This window comes from Ananas comosus, linkage group 16 (assembly GCF_001540865.1).
Source record: "Ananas comosus cultivar F153 linkage group 16, ASM154086v1, whole genome shotgun sequence".
NCBI lineage: Eukaryota > Viridiplantae > Streptophyta > Magnoliopsida > Poales > Bromeliaceae > Ananas > Ananas comosus.
This window is the reverse complement of record NC_033636.1, coordinates 5,922,815-5,943,239: the sequence shown is the minus strand read 5'-3', so window position 1 is coordinate 5,943,239 and position 20,425 is coordinate 5,922,815. Positions and strand designations below refer to the sequence as shown.

The 20,425-nt window shown below is 40.3% G+C and overlaps 1 protein-coding gene and 1 long non-coding RNA gene across 2 annotated transcripts; both read right to left on the bottom strand.

The window, feature by feature from the left end:
* Positions 1,175–8,142, bottom strand: LOC109722082 (serine/threonine-protein phosphatase 7 long form homolog). The gene is made up of 9 exons (XM_020249969.1): positions 8,125–8,142; positions 7,193–7,252; positions 3,556–3,642; positions 2,828–3,469; positions 2,648–2,733; positions 2,487–2,577; positions 1,779–2,210; positions 1,352–1,686; positions 1,175–1,211 (listed from the first exon to the last, which is right to left on the bottom strand). The coding sequence occupies exons 1-9, from the start codon at positions 8,140–8,142 to the stop codon at positions 1,175–1,177; spliced, it is 1,788 nt and encodes a 595-aa protein (XP_020105558.1).
* Positions 12,039–20,414, bottom strand: LOC109722041. Its single transcript, XR_002219365.1, has 4 exons — positions 20,182–20,414; positions 12,545–12,770; positions 12,401–12,464; positions 12,039–12,316 (listed from the first exon to the last, which is right to left on the bottom strand). It is a non-coding gene; the product is annotated as an uncharacterized LOC109722041 (long non-coding RNA).

Sequence of the window (20,425 nt, the reverse complement as noted above, 5' to 3'; positions counted from 1 at the left end):
TGTTCAAAACCAATTTTGTTATTTCTGTCACTATTTATTGTCTTTTTGTTTAAGAAGTGATGAATGATGATTAAGTCTGAGTCTTTGAATTTTTTTATTTTTATTTTTATTTTTATTTTTATTTTTATTTTTTTGGGTGTGTGTGTGTGTGCACCCGTCATCTTTTTTCTAACTCTAACGCTTCCTTCTCTTCTTCCACCTTCTATTATCCCTACATGATACTCAACTGGGCTTTTTTTGCAAATAGCCCCCTGACAAATTTTATTTGCAAAATTAGCCCTGTGTAAAATTTATTTGCAAAAATGGCCCTGGCCCTGCCACGCCAGCGCCACGTCAGCGCCACGCGGGCAGGGCCTGGGCCAGGTATTCAAGTTGAACATGGTGATTCGTTCACCGTGTCTAAACACGGTGAACGAATCACCGTGTTCATTGTGGTCACACCCCGCGCGGGGCGTTAGTATTGCATTAGACATGGTGATTCGTTCACCGCGTCTAAACACGGTGAACTGTTTACCGCGTTTAGACACGGTGAACCATTTACTGTGTCCTTCACTACCATTTTTGGCCAAACACGGCCTGGCTACTTGTATTGGTCACGGACTTAACCATTTTCGGGGGCGCTGAATGCATTTGTATTGGACACGGTGAACCACTCACCGTGTCCAGAGATTTGTATTGGACACGGTGAATGGATCACCGTGTCCAATAGATTTTTATTGGACACGGTGAATGGATCACCGTGTCCATTAGATTTGTATTGGACACGGTGATCCATTCACCGTGTCCAATACAACTGCCAACCCAGCTAGTAGTTTGCCGCAGAAAAATAAATTACAAGATTCAATACAAGAATACGATACAGAAACATGTTGAAGAAAAATGAATTACAAGATTCAATACAAGAATACGATACAGATACCTATCAATACACATCCCAACACATCACAACATCACAAAAGTAATACACATCACAACATCAAAAAATTAATACACATTACAACATCACAACCAATAGAATCTCAATAATATAATCAATACCAAATAATCAAAACAGAATATACAAAATAAATGCAAGTTATACAATAATATATAAATATAATATCATGTTCTCCTCCCTCGACCTCCTCGACCACGTCGCCTACCACGTCCGCGACCACGGCCAACATCATGCTCATCAAAAGGCTCCAAGATCTCCAACTGGTCTAGATGCTCTATAGCAGCACCCTCAATAACCGGGTCAATCACAGCAGTAGCATGTGCCGGTAGTATGTCTGGCCGTGGAGGAGCTGAAGAGGAGGGCTGATCTGGCCGTGGAGGAGCTGAAGAGGAGGGCTGATCTGTATGGATAGACCTCGATAGCCGTCGACGCCTAAAATAAACAATATCACCTGCTCGAGCTGGATCCTGCGGTACTGGTGCTGGTGCCGGGTCCGTAACATCAGCATAAGGTGGCTCCCCTATCGGTGATGATGGCATCGGTGGACTATATACGGGTGCATGGCCGGACGTCGATGCTCCACCATAGTCTGCTGGTCCTGGAGGTACATAGTGTGGAAGCGTAGGTAAAGTCTCCAGAACTGCCTCCATCTGATCGGCGACCTGTGATAGGGTAGCTAAGACTCCACCTCCTGAAATATCGGGTAGGACACGTCTGATCGTATAATGTGATCTCTGCACGATATCAACCTGAAATAAAAGCACAATCAAAAAAGATTATACGAAACTTTCTTGTATATATAAAAATTAATATAAAAAGATATTTGCAATTACATTCATACCAATACTCTCTCGACGTGTCCACGTGGCTGATAGGCGAGTGGTGGTCGCTGTACAGGTCTAGATATCCACCTCCTGGTGATCGTCCAATACCACTGCATGTAAACAGTGGCAGCTCGTATCGGATCTGGATCTGTCCCAGGGGTCACCTCTGCTATATCTACTAATCTATCATTCCAACGCTCAATGTATGAGGCGTGGTATGCCGCCCAATCCTCATCTGCTCTGCCTCGTGAATTGATGCGAGGTATGGCAAGCACAAGTTCGGGTATATGCTGTAGTAGCCCAAACTGGCGAAGCACACGATCGGGATGATGGAGCTCAATAATGTGGAAGCAGACTAAGGTAGTCCTCGATCGCCAAACCTGGGACCCCGCCAGACAAAAAGGTGGGAGCGTCTCTAACACTGCGTCGTCATAAGGCCTCCATATAATCTATTGTGAAAAATACATATGATTAGCTATCAAAACACATATAATGAACTATTGTGAAAATAGACGGTGAAAATTGAATAATCTTTAAAATTTGAGCATAGGACTTTTAAATTCAAGATCAAGAATGTTAATCTTAATCTATATAGTTTAAAGTATTTTCCTGAGGCATGCAGCTAGACTAAAACTTGACATGCAACTAAGTGTTCCTAATAGGAAGATACTGATAAATCACATTAATAAATACAAAATTCGACAGATTGAATAACTTGTATATACCTGAGACTCTAACTGCTGATCCAGCTGATCACGATAAAACTCAATGTCACTAGTCCTGACATTGTCCCGAAATGCTAATCTAGTATTCCACCTGTTTCATTTATATCATATTAGTTATGAAAAATTAGTATATAGAAAACTTAAAATGAAAAAATACTTACCGACACCCTAATGGCATGTCGACAAGCTCAGGCTGCGAGCCTACTACCTCAGGGCGGCCAATATGCAGGTGGTCCCATGCCCATATCTATACAAAAAAAAACATTCTTGTTAGAAATAGAAACAAAAACCATGACTTAACTAGAAGTATTATAAGGGTCTTCTTGTTAGAAGTATTGTACCTGAACTAATGTCCCAAAACAACAACACTCGACCTTTCCCCTGATGCAAGCATTTCCTAGGGCGCGATAAAGATGTGCTAGCGCGGCTGCACCCCATGCTAATGCACCACAAAGGTCAAAATCCTCTAAATGTGGCAACCATTTCAAATGCACCCTGTTCCCGCTTGGATTTGGAAACAAACTACATCCTATCTGAAATAGTATATATGCTCTCGCCGTAGCTCTAACAATAGCCGGAGGTGCGTCTAAGGGGATATCATGGAACTGCTGATATAACCAATCTATCTTGATCTCACCACCCCTAATATCCTCCGGAACCACCCCGAGAAGTAACCCGCAGAGCTCTGCCCACTGATAGGATCCCCCTCCAGTCACTGCGCCACCATCGACGGGGAGACCCGTAATAACTGCGACATCCATCAATATAATACTCATCTCTCCATGTCGCAAATGGAAACTCTGGGTCTCCCGCCGCCACCTCTCGACTAATGCTCCCAATAATGACTGATCGAGCTGTAGGCGGCGCAATCGTGAAACGTAATAAAATCCTGCTCGTCGCAATAAGTCCAACACCGCAGGATGCTCGCACTGCCATCTGTTCAATTTACGGCCATGCTCCGTAAATTGAACAGGAGAATATCCCTGCATGATTGTGAATGCCAGCACGTAAATTAGTACATAAGTTAAAGAAGATCTACGTAAATTTGAAATGTTTTTTAAAAATTTACCTCCTCTCTGATCAAAGTAGATCTATGTCGTGGCTGCTTAGTCAGCACGGATGTATCAATAGGTCCCGGCTCGTCATGATCATCCATCTGAAATTGGCACAAAAAAAAAAAACTTAGTTAGATACAACATGATGTAAGATTAGTGCGTAAGTATAAAAGATTAAAGAAGTTAAGTGTCATATTCATATAGAAAAACCTATCGACGACGCCTCTCGGTTCTTCTTTGCTGATTTTCAGGACAAGTGCTTTTATAATGTCCAGGCTGTTTACACATACTACACTTGCCCCTCCTATTCCCACTGGCTTCGTCCATAACATTACGGATACGCGTAGATCTGGGTCGTCCTTTTTTTCTTCTCCCGCGTGGTGACACTATAGGGGAATCATATGACGCGATCCAATAACGACGATCGGGTACGGGGTAGAATTGCGGTTCATAAGCCTTACAATATGATTCGACAGTATACCAAGGAGAACATAAGCCATAATAATCTATGTTCATGTGTGATGAACTACAACATGACAAAATGTGTGAACAAGGGATTCCTGTGAGTTGCAAACACAAACATGAACATGTAAAACTGCTTCCATTGATAGTCACTTGGTATTGATCATCCCCGCCAATAAGTATGTTGAACATATGAAATGCAAATCATTGAATGGTATATCCTCTCGCACTTCTCATCCGGCTATTGATGGTTTTTTCAACAGTCGTGACAAACTGCGTGGACATTGCAGCGCCTTCTGTCCGATGTTTTAGAAAAAATTCAACCACTCGATGAAATGTTGCCATCACAAAAGCTGTAATTGGTAAGGCGCGAACTCCCCTCAACACCCCATTTAAACTTTCCGATCGGTTAGTTGTCATAATACCAAATCGTCGACCACCATCAAAAGCTTTAGCCCAGCATGTCCTATCGTTATGAAGATTGTCAACCCAACACCAAGCTTCTTCATCCATAGCCTTCAATTCTTTCTGTAATGCGTAATATTGCCGTTCTTCTGAAGCACTCTCAATTCGATAAAAAATTTTAAGTAAGTGTTTTCCTTTGAAATGAATATTCATATTGGCCTTCATATGTCGCAAACACCATCGATGAGCATGACCTTTAGATGGTGGGAATACAAGTGCAACGAGGTTCGCTAGGCCTTTAAAACGATCTGAAATTAGTGTAATAACTCGAGATCTTGTTATATACCTTCTTAGGCAACTTAAAAACCACTCCCAACTCGAGCCATTCTCCCCCCCACAAATTGCGAAAGCTAGCGGAAATAAACCACCATTCGCATCAACACCTGTGGCAATTAATGCGTGGCCTCCGTATTTCCCATACAGATGAGTAGCATCGATACTAAGTAATGGCCGGCAATACTCCCAACCATGAATCGGCGGTCCAAAAGCCCAAAAGGCTCGTGAAAACATTCTCGTATTGCTCGCCACACTAATATACTCAATCTTTGTAATAGTTCCTGAATTTGTTGATTCCAACATAGAGAAGTATCGAGGAAGGTCGCAGTATGATTGCTCCCAACTACCATATATAATTTGTAATGCTTTATTCTGTGCCCGCCAAGCCTTGCTATATGATATGCTAACGTGTAACTCGCTCTGAACTCGAGCTTGAATTTCCATCGGACTCATTGTAAGCCTTGCCTTTAGTGTAGGTAGTATAAATTGACATATGAAAGATGATGTGCAGTTTCGATGTCTTGTATTTAGAATTGGAACCAAACAAGTGTGCGGGCCTTTATAAGTCTTTACTTTAAAAAATGAACTACCTTTCGGTTGAGAGGCATGTAATCTCCAAGGGCAAGAATCGACCACACATCGCACAGTATATCTAGTTGTATTTGACTTAACAACTTTAAGCTGCACATTATGTGCAATGTGCCAAGCGTCCAAAGCCCTTACTAGCGATGATTTATCAGAAAAAGTCCGATTAGCCCATGCTTCATCACTTGGAGGACCTTGATCAATATTTTGTTCACTATATGCATCAACAACGCTTTGATTAATTAATTCATTACCCAGGACAAACCGTTGTCGTTGATCTTCAAATTTCACGAATTCCACCGGGTCCGGTACATCTTCGTTGTTGGCATTTGAGTTTTCAATCCATTCAACACCTTCATCTCGAATGGCGCATGCGAGGGCATTCAAGCCACCGTCATGATCAGGATCCAAAGAACACGCAACAAAGGACTCCTCGTCATCACTAGAATCAGCATCAATTCGCCCTTGATCCTCTTCATCAGTTTCACTAACATACTCCTCATCACTTCTACTTACATCCAATAGATCAGTTGTAGTCACTTCCCGATTGGTTCATTCACGATGAGTACATAATGGATTTTCATTTTGATAAGGAGGGATAGTATTTCTTACTGGCCAAGCCGACCATTGATGAATACTAGATTGTCCTGGACCTTCATCTACATAAGGAGGGTTAGTATTTCTTACTTCCCAAGCCGGCCATTCATGAACACTAGAGATCCTGGACCTTCATCTACATAGGGAGGGTTAGTATTTCTTTCTTCCCAAGCCGGCCATTCATACAGAGGGAGGGTAAGTATTTCTTACTTCCCAAGCCGGCGATTCATGAACACTAGATGATCCTGAACCTTCATCTACATAAGGAGGGTAAGTATTTCTTACTTCCCAAGCCGGCGATTCATGAACACTAGATGATCCTGGCCCTTCATCTACATAGGGAAGGCTAGTATTTCTTTCTTTCCAAGCCGGCCATTGATGAACACTACATGATGGACCTTCATTTTGATAAGGAGGGATAGTGGTTCTGACTTCCCAATCCGTCCATTCGTGAACATAAGATGATGGTCGTGGACTTTGATAAGGAGGGACAGTAGACCTGTAGAGATATATAAGATTAACTATCTACATTGATTTTTTACATAACTAAATCATACAATCACCTACCACTCATTTTGATCAACCAACGGAGACGGATCCATCACAGCAGATGGCAATGCTTCACTAACTGGCTGAGATGGAACTCCAAACTCTCTGAAACACTTACAAGACAAAGTTATTAATTTCGCGCACCTAAACTAATTGAGAAATTACGAATAAGATTTATAAAGATCATTACTTTATACCTTGATGTACGACCTCGTTCGCGATTGACGTAATTCCTTTGATCATTGCGGGTACGACACATTTTCGTTTGATAAACGGTATTTGGACGGTCGTGTGCCGTCGACCCATCTTTCTCCACGTATTATTTTATACATCCATGGAACGAAAATATACTCATCACGCCAGATAGTGTATTGTTATTTGATACGTTAACAAATTCCCATTCGCCTCCCATTGGACATTTCAACGTGATGCGTAGACGGTCTTCCACTCGATCATAATTAGTAACATTATATATTTCCATCTCTAAATCCCGAAATGAGATATTGCGTCGGACCGCAACCAATTCTTTACGGCCACCAATATATCGTGGTACATTATTGTTCTCGACAAAATTTCCGTCCCAATGGATATAGAAAGGAACAATGTCGCCAGATATAGAGTTCTAAAGTTATATATTAACATGTAAAAAATTATTAAACTCAAGACATATCACATTTCTAACATACAACAAAAGAGAGGGTAAAAAGATGATATTACCATTGTACAAGCACGGTCGGCGGGCGCGACTACTTTGCCAATTAAGAACGCAGAAATAACCTGTGACAAAGAGACAGACAACAATCAGTGAAAGAGGAAGGGGTGGGGGGTTGCAGAGAGTTTGGGTGCACTCTTAGGGAGGGAGGAGGGGGGGAGAGAGAGTGTCACTCTTCGATGACACTCTGTCACCGAAGAGTGACACTCCGCGCCCCCCCGAAGAGTGTCACTCTTCGGTGACACTCCGTGCCCCCCAAACTCCGAAGAGTGTCACTCTTAGGGGAGGGGGGTCGTGAGAGTGTCACCTAAGAGTGACACTCTTCGGTGATACTCCGAAGGGTGTCACTCTTCGGGGGTGGAGGGTGGACACTCTTCTATTTATATTAATGTTAAAATGTCATGGTGACATTCCGTGCCCCCCAAAACTCCGAAGAATGTCACTCTTAGGGGGGNTGAGAGTTATATTTTATAGTTATCACTCTTATTGTTTGGTTGTTTTTCTTTTCAGAACTCACAGCAAGGGTGTCACCAGTGGTTAGAGCTGTCCTACTATTGGATTTCATAGAGTTGCCCTATGTTGCTTGTACTTACTGAGGGTTCATTTTAGAGATGGATGTTGTATATAGGGCTTTTTTTGCAAATAGCCCCCTGACAAATTTTATTTGCAAAACTAGCCCCGTATAAAATTTATTTGCAAAAATGGCCCTGGCCCTGCCACGCCAGCGCCACGTCAGCGCCACGCGGGCAGGGCCAGGGCCAGGTACGCAAGTTGAACACGGTGATTGGTTCACCGTGTCTAAACACGGTGAACGAATCACCGTGTTCATTGTGTTCTCACGCGCGGGTAGCTAGTATTGCATTAGACACGGTGATTCGTTCACCGTGTCTAAAAACGGTGAACTGTTTACCGTGTTTAGACACAGTGAACGAATCACCGTGTCCTTCACTTCCATTTTTGGCCAAACACGGCCTGGCTACTTGTATTCGGACACGGACTTAAGGGTTGCTACAGTAGTATTGGACACGGTGAATGGATCACCGTGTCCAGAGTTTTGTATTGGACACGGTGAATGGATCACCGTGTCCTGACACGGTGATCCATTCACCGTGTTCTCTGGACACGGTGACTGGCCATTCACCGTGTCCAATACAAATGTACTCAGCAACCCCGAAAATGGTTAAGTCCGTGTCCAAATACAAGTAGCCAGGCCGTGTTTGGCCAAAAATGGAAGTGAAGGACACGGTAAATGGTTCACCGTGTCTAAACGCGGTAAACAGTTCACCGTGTTTAGACACGGTGAACGAATCACCGTGTCTAATGCAATACTAACGCCCCGCGCGGGGTGTGACCACAATGAACACGGTGATTCGTTCACCGTGTTTAGACACGGTGAACGAATCACCGTGTTCAACTTGAATACCTGGCCCAGGCCCTGCCCGCGTGGCGCTGGCGTGGCAGGGCTAGGGCCATTTTTGCAAATAAATTTTACACAGGGCTAATTTTGCAAATAAAATTTGTCAGGGGGCTATTTGAAAAAAAAGCCCTACTCAACACCATTGACCTTAATTTGTTTAAAGTTTAGCACCTACAAAGATGCGTCCAAGTAATTTTTGACACAAACCATTCAAGTAATAATGTGCCCACTAGTTGGAGCACATGGTGATTGAATTTCAATGGCGCAGTAAGTCATATTCCGTTTGAACAAATACATTTTTGATCGAATTGCACTCTTGACTATTCCTAGGAGTGGACAAAGCATTGTTCAAACTATCTAGAATTTAGTAAAGGAGATACTAGGTAAGTGTACAAAGTCTACTTTATTAATCCTTGCCTAGACTATGTGGTACTCTTTGTAGATCCCATGCTTCTATTATACAATACAAATATGATTCAAGACAGTTGCTAAGATTTGAATGCTGTTAAAACTTTGAAACTGTCCGCTACAAATTAGAAAAGAAACAAATTGGAAAAAACTGACCTTACATTTAAGTATTAACTACCACATGATCCTGATTTGCTTTGATTATACAACGAATTTATAGGGTTTAGTTATAATCTACTTGTTGAATTTGATCGCATTCTATATTTTTGGTATTCTCCTTGTAAATATTGTTCTGTTATTACTCCTTTTACGAATCATAAGAAAAGATGGAATGTACGTAAGCATGTTGTTTGAATAAACTTTTTCACAAATGGACAATATATAACTAATAGCAATTGAGTGACATGCAAGTAGTTGCCATGTAATATAGAGGCCAAAATAATTTGCCGAAGTTGAGGAAAAGAAAAAGAAAGAGAAACATCAATGATGAAATATTATCGGATCTGGACATATTTATCTGAGTGGTGCTGGGCTACTATTGTGACACCCCAATAATGGGAATGGGGTTGTCATTGGGTTTATAAGAGACTTAGACACTAGTAATAATAACTGGGCTTAAGCATTTTGGGCCGGTGGTTGGGCCCAACGAGTTATTGTTGCTAGTGGGCTGGGTCGTTACATTTGGTATCAGAGCCGGTTCACCAGCTGGACATGTGTGGCGAGTCTCGGCTGAGCCAGGGTCTGGATGACAGGCTAGCGAGACGAGTCTCACATAGCCTGGTGATCTTGGGCTGTGTGTGTTTGGACTGACGAGGACGTCAGGGCCTTAACGGGGGGAGTATGTGACACCCCAATAATCCCACATCGGATGGGAATGGGGTTGTCATTGGGTTTATAAGAGACTTAGACACTAGTAATAATAACTGGGCTTAAGCATTTTGGGCCGGTGGTTGGGCCCAACGAGTTATTGTTGCTAGTGGGCTGGGTCGTTACAACTATTAGTAGCAACCAGCATTTGTTGCTACCACTTTTTCTACCCTTAAATTGCCTAGGGATTCCCAGAGAGAAAAAGTGGCAGATGGATCAAACGGGACTAACGTCGGGTCCGTTTGTTGTACAATGGGAAAGAAAAAGAAAAAAAAACTTCCACTTTCTCTTTCCCAATCCCACTTTCCCTTTTTTTACTCCCACAGCACCTCTTTTCCCACCTACCCTCTTCCTCACTCCCACAGCACCTCTTCTTCCACCTATCCACGCAGGTCTCACCCTAACACCGATCTACGCCCCCGATTTCTTGATCCACATTGGGTGCGCTCCATCCTTCGTTGCTACTGCGGACTGCGGCCGTCGCCTTATCTCCTCCGCTCCCAAGTTTCCTATTTTTCAGGTTTCTAGCTACTCATTTTTTTATTTTGTGATTTTTTATAAAAATTATTTCATTCTTAATCGACCATAACAATAATTTCTTATTTATATTTTCTAAAATATCTAACTATTAGGGTGAAAAATTGTATGTTGCATCAAAAATATTTTATAGATTTATATTTGGTTCTATTTTTTTTCTCATTTATATGAATTTTAGAAAATTTGAGTATATAGTTTCAGCAAATATGAGTTTTATTAACAGACAACTTTCATTTTGCTAAAATTGCTAATACAATTGGAAAAAACTCCATCATCTTAGTCCCCTCATCCCTCCTAAACCCTAGTATGATGTTTTTTTTAAAAAAATATTTGAACACTAATGCAAAAAAAAAAATCACGATTTTGTACCTTTTTTGTTTCTGAACTTTTTATGATTATTTTAATTTACTCTCTTTTCTTCTCTGTTTATTGTTAAGATTTGAAAATTTTCTATTAGAAATTTGATGAAAAATATTAAATTTTGATTAAAAATATTGAATATAGTTTTCTCTAAAAATTTATGCAACCTGTAAAATTTTCTTCTCTGTTTACGGTTTAGAGTCTTTGCTTTTCTGTTTATTGTTGAGATTTAAAAATTTTCTATTAGAAATTTGATGAAAAAAAATTTAATTTTGATTAAAACTATTTAACACAGTTTTTCTCTAAAAATTTATGCAACCTTTTGTACATTGTAAAAATTGCAAAAAGTTTGGTGATGTTTTCAGTTTGGATGTTTTTAGTTTGAATGATTTTAATTTTTGCAAAGCTAGATTAAACTGATTGTATACATTCTGCTAATAGATTATGATTTATTCACTAAGTTGATCTATTGTAATTTTTTACTTTACTTCATATTACATGAAATAAAATAAAAATATTTTATAATTTTAGATAATGTTACAAATGGAGAGTGGTAAGAGCATCTTATGCTATTGCGAAAAATACGCTGCAATCAAAATCTCTCGGACATCTACCAATCCAAGAAGACCTTTCTACAGCTGTGCTAACTATAATAAGAAATCAAATGGAAACCATTGCCAATTCTTTAAGTGGTGCTTTTTGAATCTTAATGTTTCACAAATAGATTTATCTTGAGTGACATCATGTTGAAGCATGTCCATAGGAACACAAATTGAAGAAACACAGTGATACAATGATCCTTTCAATACGACATGCTATAAAGGAGTTTATAACCGAGACGCAAAATGGGTTTTTAGAGTTAAAGTTCTATTTTGCTATATTATGTGTATTGTTGGCTATTATTTGTATGAAGATCCTTTTGTAATATGGTTTGTTTGGATATGAACAGGAAGAAGTTTTTTCTAGTCACATTTCATGTTTTGCATTATTGTTCAGGGCACTCCAAAAGTTATGGTATTGAATTTTGGACCAATTTTTTTCTTATCGCATTTGCCCTTTGTTTAATTCCATGATGGATATGCTCAAAAGAACATGCTCAAAGATGCCAATACAAGACACATGTTAAAATCTGAGTATATGCTCAAGAGAACATGCTCAAAGAGGCCAATACAAGATAAAATATCCAAAATAACTAGAACATAAATACATAATTAAACAACTACATCAAAGAACATGTTAAAATTAGAGAATATGCTCAAAAGAACATGCTTAAAGATGCCAATATAAGACACGTGTCAAAATTTGAGTATATGCTCAAGAGAAAATGCTCAAAGATGCCAATACATGATAAAATACCCAAAATAACTAGACATAAATACATAAACAACTATCACAACACATCCATACACAATAATTAAAATCAACTATATCACAACACACTCAAACAAGTAACATAAAGACATTAAATCACTAAGAACCAATATTATTCCACATTGAAGTCCATCTCTCTAATCCAAGCAATCTTGCAATTGTAGGAAACCTACACAATACAAAAACAACATTAAATATCTGTAGATATAAATAAGAAAAAGAAGTTAATCAAACTTTCAACACACAAACTCACATAAGCTCACTTAGTCATCACTCTCTACAATAGCTGTAGCACCCTCTTTTTCCTCCAAAGTAAGCTACAACATAGGATATAAATATAAAATTGATTAAAATATATATTTGACAAGTAAAAATAAATATAAGATTAGACATTTACCTCCCGACAAGTTCGAATATTGTGACCTTTCTTTCGACAATGTTGATAAGTTCTGGATTTCTTCGCTGCCTTTTCAATAAGTGGCTTGAATCTTTGTTGCTTTTTCTTTCCTTTACATTGTGACTGTGGAGGGTCCTTCACTGTAACTCTAATCTCACTTCACTATGTAAAAAGGCTCACATTCTCTTTCAAAGATTCACTAAGTGAGACTGTAACGTATTGAAACCTAGATAGAAAATGATGAACTTTAGGCAAACTGACTAAAGTGCGCGAATGGATTAATTGGGCGAGTTCCAATTAACCTACCAACACTGTTGGGAGGGTTAAAAATGAGTTCTAGAAGTGTTAGAAGGGTTTTGGCATCGATCAGCGCAAAATAGAATCGAGACGGAGCCAAAAATCAGGTCTGGAGCAATGTGTACCGGTACAGCAAGCGACCTGTCACCGGTTACACATGCTGAAACCGGTGACACGAAAAAGTGTACCGGTACACTTTGGGCGAAACTGACAGATCTGCTTTCGGGTTTGCCTCTTCGTAGTCGTGTAACCGGTGACACGAAAAAGTGTACCGGTACACTTTGGGCGAAACTGACAGATCTGCTCTCAGGTTTGCCTCTGCGTAGTCGTGTAACCGGTGACACGAAAAAGTGTACCGGTACACTTTGACAATGTACCAAGGCTACAACTTTGGGGCCCGACAGCAAAACGAGGTCTGCTGCCAAATATAAAGATTGAAGGGTTTTTTGGCAAATGTTACAACATGTAATAGCCAATACCCTTCCCTCACAGCCCACCCATTTCCCTCTCTTCTCATTTTCCCTCTCTTCTCTCTCTAGAAAGGCAAGCGCCTAGAGCTTGGAGAAGGTGGAGAGAAAGTGGAGAAGTGGATTTTGGTGCTTTGGTGGTCTAGAAGAAGCTCTCCAACAAGGTAGGTTTGGTGTGGAGCTTGGGCAAAGGTGAGTCCTTATTGCAAAATGAGTTTAGGGTTTGGTTTAGACTTAGATTTTTGTCGGTTTGATCTCCTCGACAAGTGAGGAAATCCTCTAAGGATCATGTGACTCATGAAAAACATGGATTTCTTAGACCCTCTCATGAGTGATCACTAGGGCTCAAAGTAGATGCCCTAGGCTGTCACGCCCGCGCGACCAACCGCAATTTGGACCGGGTCGCGGCGCCGCCGACAGGACCGGAACGGACCGGGAATTCCCCTGTACGCGGACAGAGTCTCCCCAGTACGTCCAAGGCGTCGCAATCCAAACAATCAACGAAGTGTATCAACAAGACGAGGATTATCAATCCAGATTGCATAAGGAAGTATCAAGATACATAATCTACTTGCTATTACAAGAATTCATTTACAATCACGTATATACGATCACAGTTCAAGTTTACATTTTCTACTTCCACATTACAGATCTTACTTATTACACCAGAGTTTGATTACATTTCTTTTTTGTTTCTAGACCCCATAAAGCTAGACTGTCTCAAGGTACTGCTCACTCGGCAGTCTCTGTGGTGGGGCGCTATCTACTGAGCTACCGCCCTCGCTCGCGCACGGGCCGCACGCACACGAACGACCTGAAAACCCCAAACACAGTGGGGTGAGAACCAACTCCATGGTTCCCAGTGGGTACGGCCCACCAAGGAAAAGCTCGAACAGATAGGTCCGGGAGGCACTGCAACATGTTAGTTCACAATATACAACAGAATATAATATTTCAATTGAAATACATGCCATGCCTCACGAATGCGATATGAAAATCATGCAACTGTAGAATCATTTGAATTCTACTTTTACTTGGCTACTTTAGCTCATAACTTTACTCTAAGGTTTCTATTCCTTAGGATCACAACATAACACTGGCTGTCTAAGGTTTCTATTACTTAGCTCAAGCCTCTATCTCTGGCTCATAAGGGTTCTCTACCCTATCATAGCTAACACCCGACTCGGCTTCGAGTCAATCATCCGCGGATAGTGCGCGCACTGGCTGCTCACAGCTACCGCACTCTCTCTGACTCAGCCTCCTAGCGGCCGGAAATCGTCGACACGCTGAACACGGCTTCGGCCAACAAGACTTACCATCCGGTGGCGATCGCGTTGCACTTACCAGCGAGAGCTCGAGACATGACATACCGTCTGGCGGCGAACGGGTCGCACCACACCAACAACGATCATGTCAAACTCAGGTCACCTGGAGGCACACCGCATCGTACTTTACCCAGCATGGATTCAAGTCTACTCTTGGCGGTCTGATCCTCACAATGGTTAACCACTCTGGCGGCGAAATCGTCGCACATAAAGCCCCGGGCGGTGATCTCCATGTGATCGCCCCCAATCTACCCACGGTACCAAGCTCGGCGGCGAAGTCGTCGCACGAACGCCCTAGCCTGTACCAGGGACATCATAAGTCCTGGGATTCCGGAATCCACTTACCACAGGTCGAGGGTTCATAGCCAACCCTATACTGTCGACCTAGCTCAATCTAGTGGCTATACCACTATACTCATCAACCTAGGTTCCAACACTCTAGGTTCTATGTCCACATTACTTAACCTAGATACACTTGCTAGGTTCTTATCATCTTTGCCTAGATGTCCACTTCTAGGTTTACTATTTCAACCTAGGTTTGCTGACACTAGGTTAAATGCCACACACCTAGATTGTTCAACTCTAGGTTTACTAACCAACCTATGTTCTTTAACACTAGGTTAGATACCACTCGATCTATCTGACAACCTAGTTGTCCAATCAACTCTATTTACACTAGAGTTATCATGTCGGTTACTAATGATTATTAGAGGCAATAGAACACTTAAAGCTAAGGATTAAGCCAAATCCAAAAGCTTACCCCAACGTAACGCCGCAACGAAAACACGCCGCTCCAACGGGCGCACGAAAGCTCAATCCGTCGCCTCCAACGCGTTCGCAAGCTCGATCTCCACCAACGCCGCGAATTTGGGCGAGAAATATAGAGAGATGAGAGAGATATTTAGAGAGAGAAAGAGAGGGTTTCTCTCTCCTTCACCATGTGCGTGTGATGCTTGGTGCTGGCTGCAGCTTGAGGAGGAAGAAGCCTAGTAGCTTCTACTTATAGTCAACACCTCAATAGTAGCATACACTATTCACATCAGGCAGCTCCAAATCTGATATCTTTCGCCGGAGCCCTCTGAATATCCGTTTGAGCTCAAATTTGACAGTTATGTTCGGTTTAGCGTACTGAACAAGAATATATCTTAAGTTTTCAGTTTCGACTTCGTTTGGTCACCGAAAGCTACACCGAACTGTAATCTTTATCAGATAGCTGTCGGATTTTATTTCTCACTCTACGGGTGTCAGAAAAATATGAAACCTTAAATCTAGCATCATAAAAATATTTCTGACTTATCCTCCAATTTTCATAATTTTCTGAGACTGTGCATTTTCTGCTAATTATCTGTCCCATTTCCAACAGAAAATTCTAAATCTTCTGTTTTCGCTCCGATTTCAGCACAGGTCATTTCCAACTTATACTTTACACCCTTAAATCCAATAAAAATAGTATCTCATACTATTTTTATTTATTTTCACTTTTATATTTAAAATCCGGTATGTTACATTCCGCCGCAACCTCACCGGAGCAATTTAAATGCACACCGTAACTTCATAGTTTTAGAAGTCCGGTACCTTACACTAGGGATGGTTCTAAAAGCTTAGAAACCTTATTAGAGAGCTTCCCATGTGAATCTAAGCTATCTTTTGCTTAGGAATGAGATCAATCTCAGAGAAATGCAAAAATAACATGTTAGGGCATCCCAAAGAGGGGTTTTGCCCAAGTTGGGTTTTGATCTATTTTGATCATGTAGAAACCTAATTGAGGGTATTTTAAACGCATTGGAACGCTCGGTTCGACAATCCGACGAGTGTACGCAAAGTTATTAACAAACACGTCATTTTCCGTACAGATAGCCGCAGCACGCGGACTAGGGCTTCAAAAATTCCAAGAAATTCACCGTAGCATCCTTGTGACCATCTAAGGTGGGTGGTGCATTCCAAGGACATCGGAAATCCCTTTATGTCTAAAGCGTCATATTTGAGCATATGTATTTATATTGAGCATGTTGCATAGTAGGGTTAATTGTAAATTTTCTTTGCATGATATAAGTTCTAATGCTCGAGAAATAGTAGTAAATGAATGAGAATTGGTAACTCTATATATGCATGACAAGGGACAAGAACTTAGAAGGGTTAGCAAACAAATGTTACATGTTGACATAGATTTAGCAAGTGACATTGATGAGTCTAGAGACTTAGAAAACAAGTGTGGCATCATTGACAAAGAACAAGAACAAGTAGTGACATTATGACATAAACACCTTAGAATTAAGGGTCATATGTACAGGGTTCTCCTTGAAGTCAAGGAATGGATTGAACTTAAAATCCTTAAAGTTAAGGATTGATCGTAATCACCTAATAGTCCTTGCTCGAGGGCGGTAGCTCCCCTTCGGGCGATGTGCTCCGGAGTTGTCATCACTAGGTCGTAGCGGTTATCTCCCCAGAGGGCGATCCCGTCGGGTTGTAGCGGTTATCTCCCCGACAATAGGGATTTGAGTTGGTGAGTTTGTGAGGGCGAAACCTACGGGCTAGCCATGAGATTGGGTAATGAAAAGTTAATCTTGCATTCATCATGAGCATTCTATCGAGCATAGTTTTATTTATTGTTCAGGCATATTAGCTGCATTTGTTAGTTGGTTATTATCTATTCTTTCTTCTATTATGCCTAATTAGACCTAGTGGGATAGTCGGTGTGGTTGGTTGCCGAACCCACTGGGAACTTTGTTGTAGTTCTCACCCCACTATTTCCACAGAGCCGGGACCGAGCGAGCCGGCAGATGATCGCGGTAAGGGCATCGCGCCCTAGGTAGAGACCGCCCGAGATGGATTCCATTTTGTAGTTGCATACCCTTTACTATCATCTTTTGTATTTGATGATTTTAGTATTATGAACTTGCTTTAATGAATGATGTAAATGATATTTACCTAAATGCCAAAAGTTATATTTTGGGAGAAATGAGATGTAAAAAGAAATGATGCTGGAATGTGACAGAACTTGATTATAGTTGGATACATATATGTCATTTAAATTTAGTCATATTACTTGTATATTGAATTGCTAATTCTTTCCCTTGGCTATTGCTTGCCCTCGTGCAAGCCATTGTGTATGCTTCCGCTTATGCAAATTTGTACTCTATTGATACTAATGTTGAGCCTTGGGCGGACAGGGGAAGCTCTGTCCGTTCGGCGTCTGTTTGACGCTCTCAAACCGGCCAAAAATGATCGGGCTCGGGGCGTGACAGAGACTGTCTTATGAACAAGTTTATCAATTTTCTCACATAGTATTCGGTAGACCTCAACAGATTTGGAGGCCTCAAATACTAACTTTTGCACTTTCATTGTAAGCTCATTAAGTCTTAAAGATTGCGTGATTGAGGTGTCACTAGCTGTTGTACTAGCCAAATATATGCTAGGAGAGTCTTTTTTTGCATCTTTTGTCCATCGTCTTTGGATGTAGTGAGGAGGAATCTCATACATTCGAATATGAAGCATGACTTTTAATATATGAGAACACAACAAACCACTAAATTCAAAAAATTTGCAAGTGCAAAATAATTTTTGCGTAGTTGGATCTACATTGACAATATGTGAGTGTAATCCTTGATTAGGTACAGTTGAGTATTGTGTTGTACTAATCTTATAAGAGTTCTTCTCCAACTCAGTCAAGTCATATCCAGTAGAGTAGCGAAATTGATTTTTAAACTCTGAGAATACTCGCTTTGTATACACACTAGGAGCTTGCATTTCAATAGGATTATGTGATCACAAGCTTGACTCACCATCTTTTGATCTAAAGTCTTCTTCATTCTCTTTGTCATAACGGCTAGAAACCATCTTATCAAATTGCAATACAAAATTGTATACAGATGTATGATTGTCAGTGAACATCTTTGTGAGAGCATTAATACTCTCACTACGTTGTCATGTACTCATTTCAGCAAAAAACACTTCTTTAAAATAAATGGGAACCCATTGATGCCAAGAGTTCCACATAACATTAAGGTGATTGGTATTGTATAATTCATATTTTTCAATCATCATGGCCCACCTACTTTCAAACTCCTTGATAGTTATACTATCATTAATACAAGATATTAGTTCTTTTTTGAAACCCTCCTTTGTACTATAAAGTATGCCCAAATGTTTTCGTGCTTTTCGCATTATATGCCATTGACAACATCTATGCATGGTGTTAGGAAAAATAGCCAAGTTTTAAATACCCAAACAAAGGTATTAGAAGTTTCATCCCTAATTAAAGCACAACCAAAGAATATAGACTGGCGATGATGGTTAACTCCAATGAAAGGAGCGAATGGCATAGAGTATTTATTTGTCATCTAGGCTGTGTCAAAAGTAATTACATCACCAAAGTTTTGATATGCCATTCTTGATCGTCCATCGATCCAAAACAAGTTGTGTGCCATATTTTCTTCATCAACCTCAATAGCATAAAAGAAAGATGGATCTTTAACTTGACGTTCGCGAAAATAATTGAGGGTACTAGATATATCAATCCCTTTAAGTCTTCTATTCCTCTCTGAGATCTCATTGCTTAAATCCCTTCTTGTAAAGTGAATATTTTGTGATCCTCTCTCTTTTGTTGCGATGAATGACATAATTTGACTTGTTTAAATATTTTGCTCACTAAGCATGTAAATTATCTCCTTTTGTTCAGCTGTGATAGAACGATGAGATCGAAAAAATAAGTTTTGGAGGGACTTACAACTAAATCATGATTATGCTCCTTCACAAATATAACCGCCTCCTACTTTTCATTATTTGTCCTTTTTACTCTAAGATGTGCCTTACAACTAGTCTGGGTGTACCGTACAAGTTTTTTAGGTGTGCCTTTATCCTCCGCTCCTCGACTTTTAGGTTTGGAATGACTTTCTTTAGAGCAAACATAATGCAATGCTGTAATCATATTTTCTTTTTTTTTTTTCTTTGTAGTGGGTAACTTTTTTTTATACTAAAATCGATTTTATATGCATATATATTATAAAATCTCTTTACTGTCTCTTCATTCTCAAATTCTTGTCCTATAAATGGCTTATTAGTTGATGATTCTGTGCCACATGCAACAACACTAGACGAATCATTTTCATATTGGCTCCTCTCAGCTGTGAAAGACTCAATCTTCATCTATATCAATTAGAGAACACTTGGATCCTTCCCCATTAAAAGATCTAGTATGTAAATCATCTGAGCATGGTGAATTATAGCATTCTACATTATCCATCTGTTCAATTGCATAAAGAGTAAAATTTCAAAGTAAATAACAATTTTAGCAATGTGAAAGTTGTCTGCTAATAAAACTCATATTTGCTGAAACTATATATTTAAATTTTCTAAAATTCATAAATAAATGAGAAAAAAAATAGAATCAAATATAAATCTATAAAATATTTTTGATGCAACATATAATTTTTCACACTAATATTTAGATATTTTAGAAAATATAAATAAGAAATTATTGTTATGGTCGATTAAGAATGAAATCATTTTTGTAAAAAATCACAAAATAAAAAAATGAGTAGCTAGAAACCTGAAAAATAGGAAACTTTGGAGCGGAGGAGATAAGGCGACGGCCGTAGTCCGCAGTAGTAGCAACCAAGGATGGAGGCACCCAATGTGGATCAAGAAATCGGGGGCGTAGATCGGCGTCGGGGTGAGACCTGTGTAGATAGGTGGGAGAAGAGGTGCTGTAGGAGTGAGGAAGAGGGTAGGTGGGAGAAGAAGTGCTGTGGGAGTAAGAAAGGGGAAAGTGGGATTGGGAAAGGGAAAGTGGG

Excerpts from the sequence above, each read along its gene's own strand:
- LOC109722082 (XM_020249969.1), bottom strand. Across the intron at positions 3,470-3,555 it reads CTACTTTGATCAGAGAGGAG|GGATATTCTCCTGTTCAATT; the intron begins GTAAATTTTTAA and ends ACAATCATGCAG. Across the intron at positions 2,211-2,486 it reads ATCAGCAGTTAGAGTCTCAG|ATTATATGGAGGCCTTATGA; the intron begins GTATATACAAGT and ends TTTTCACAATAG.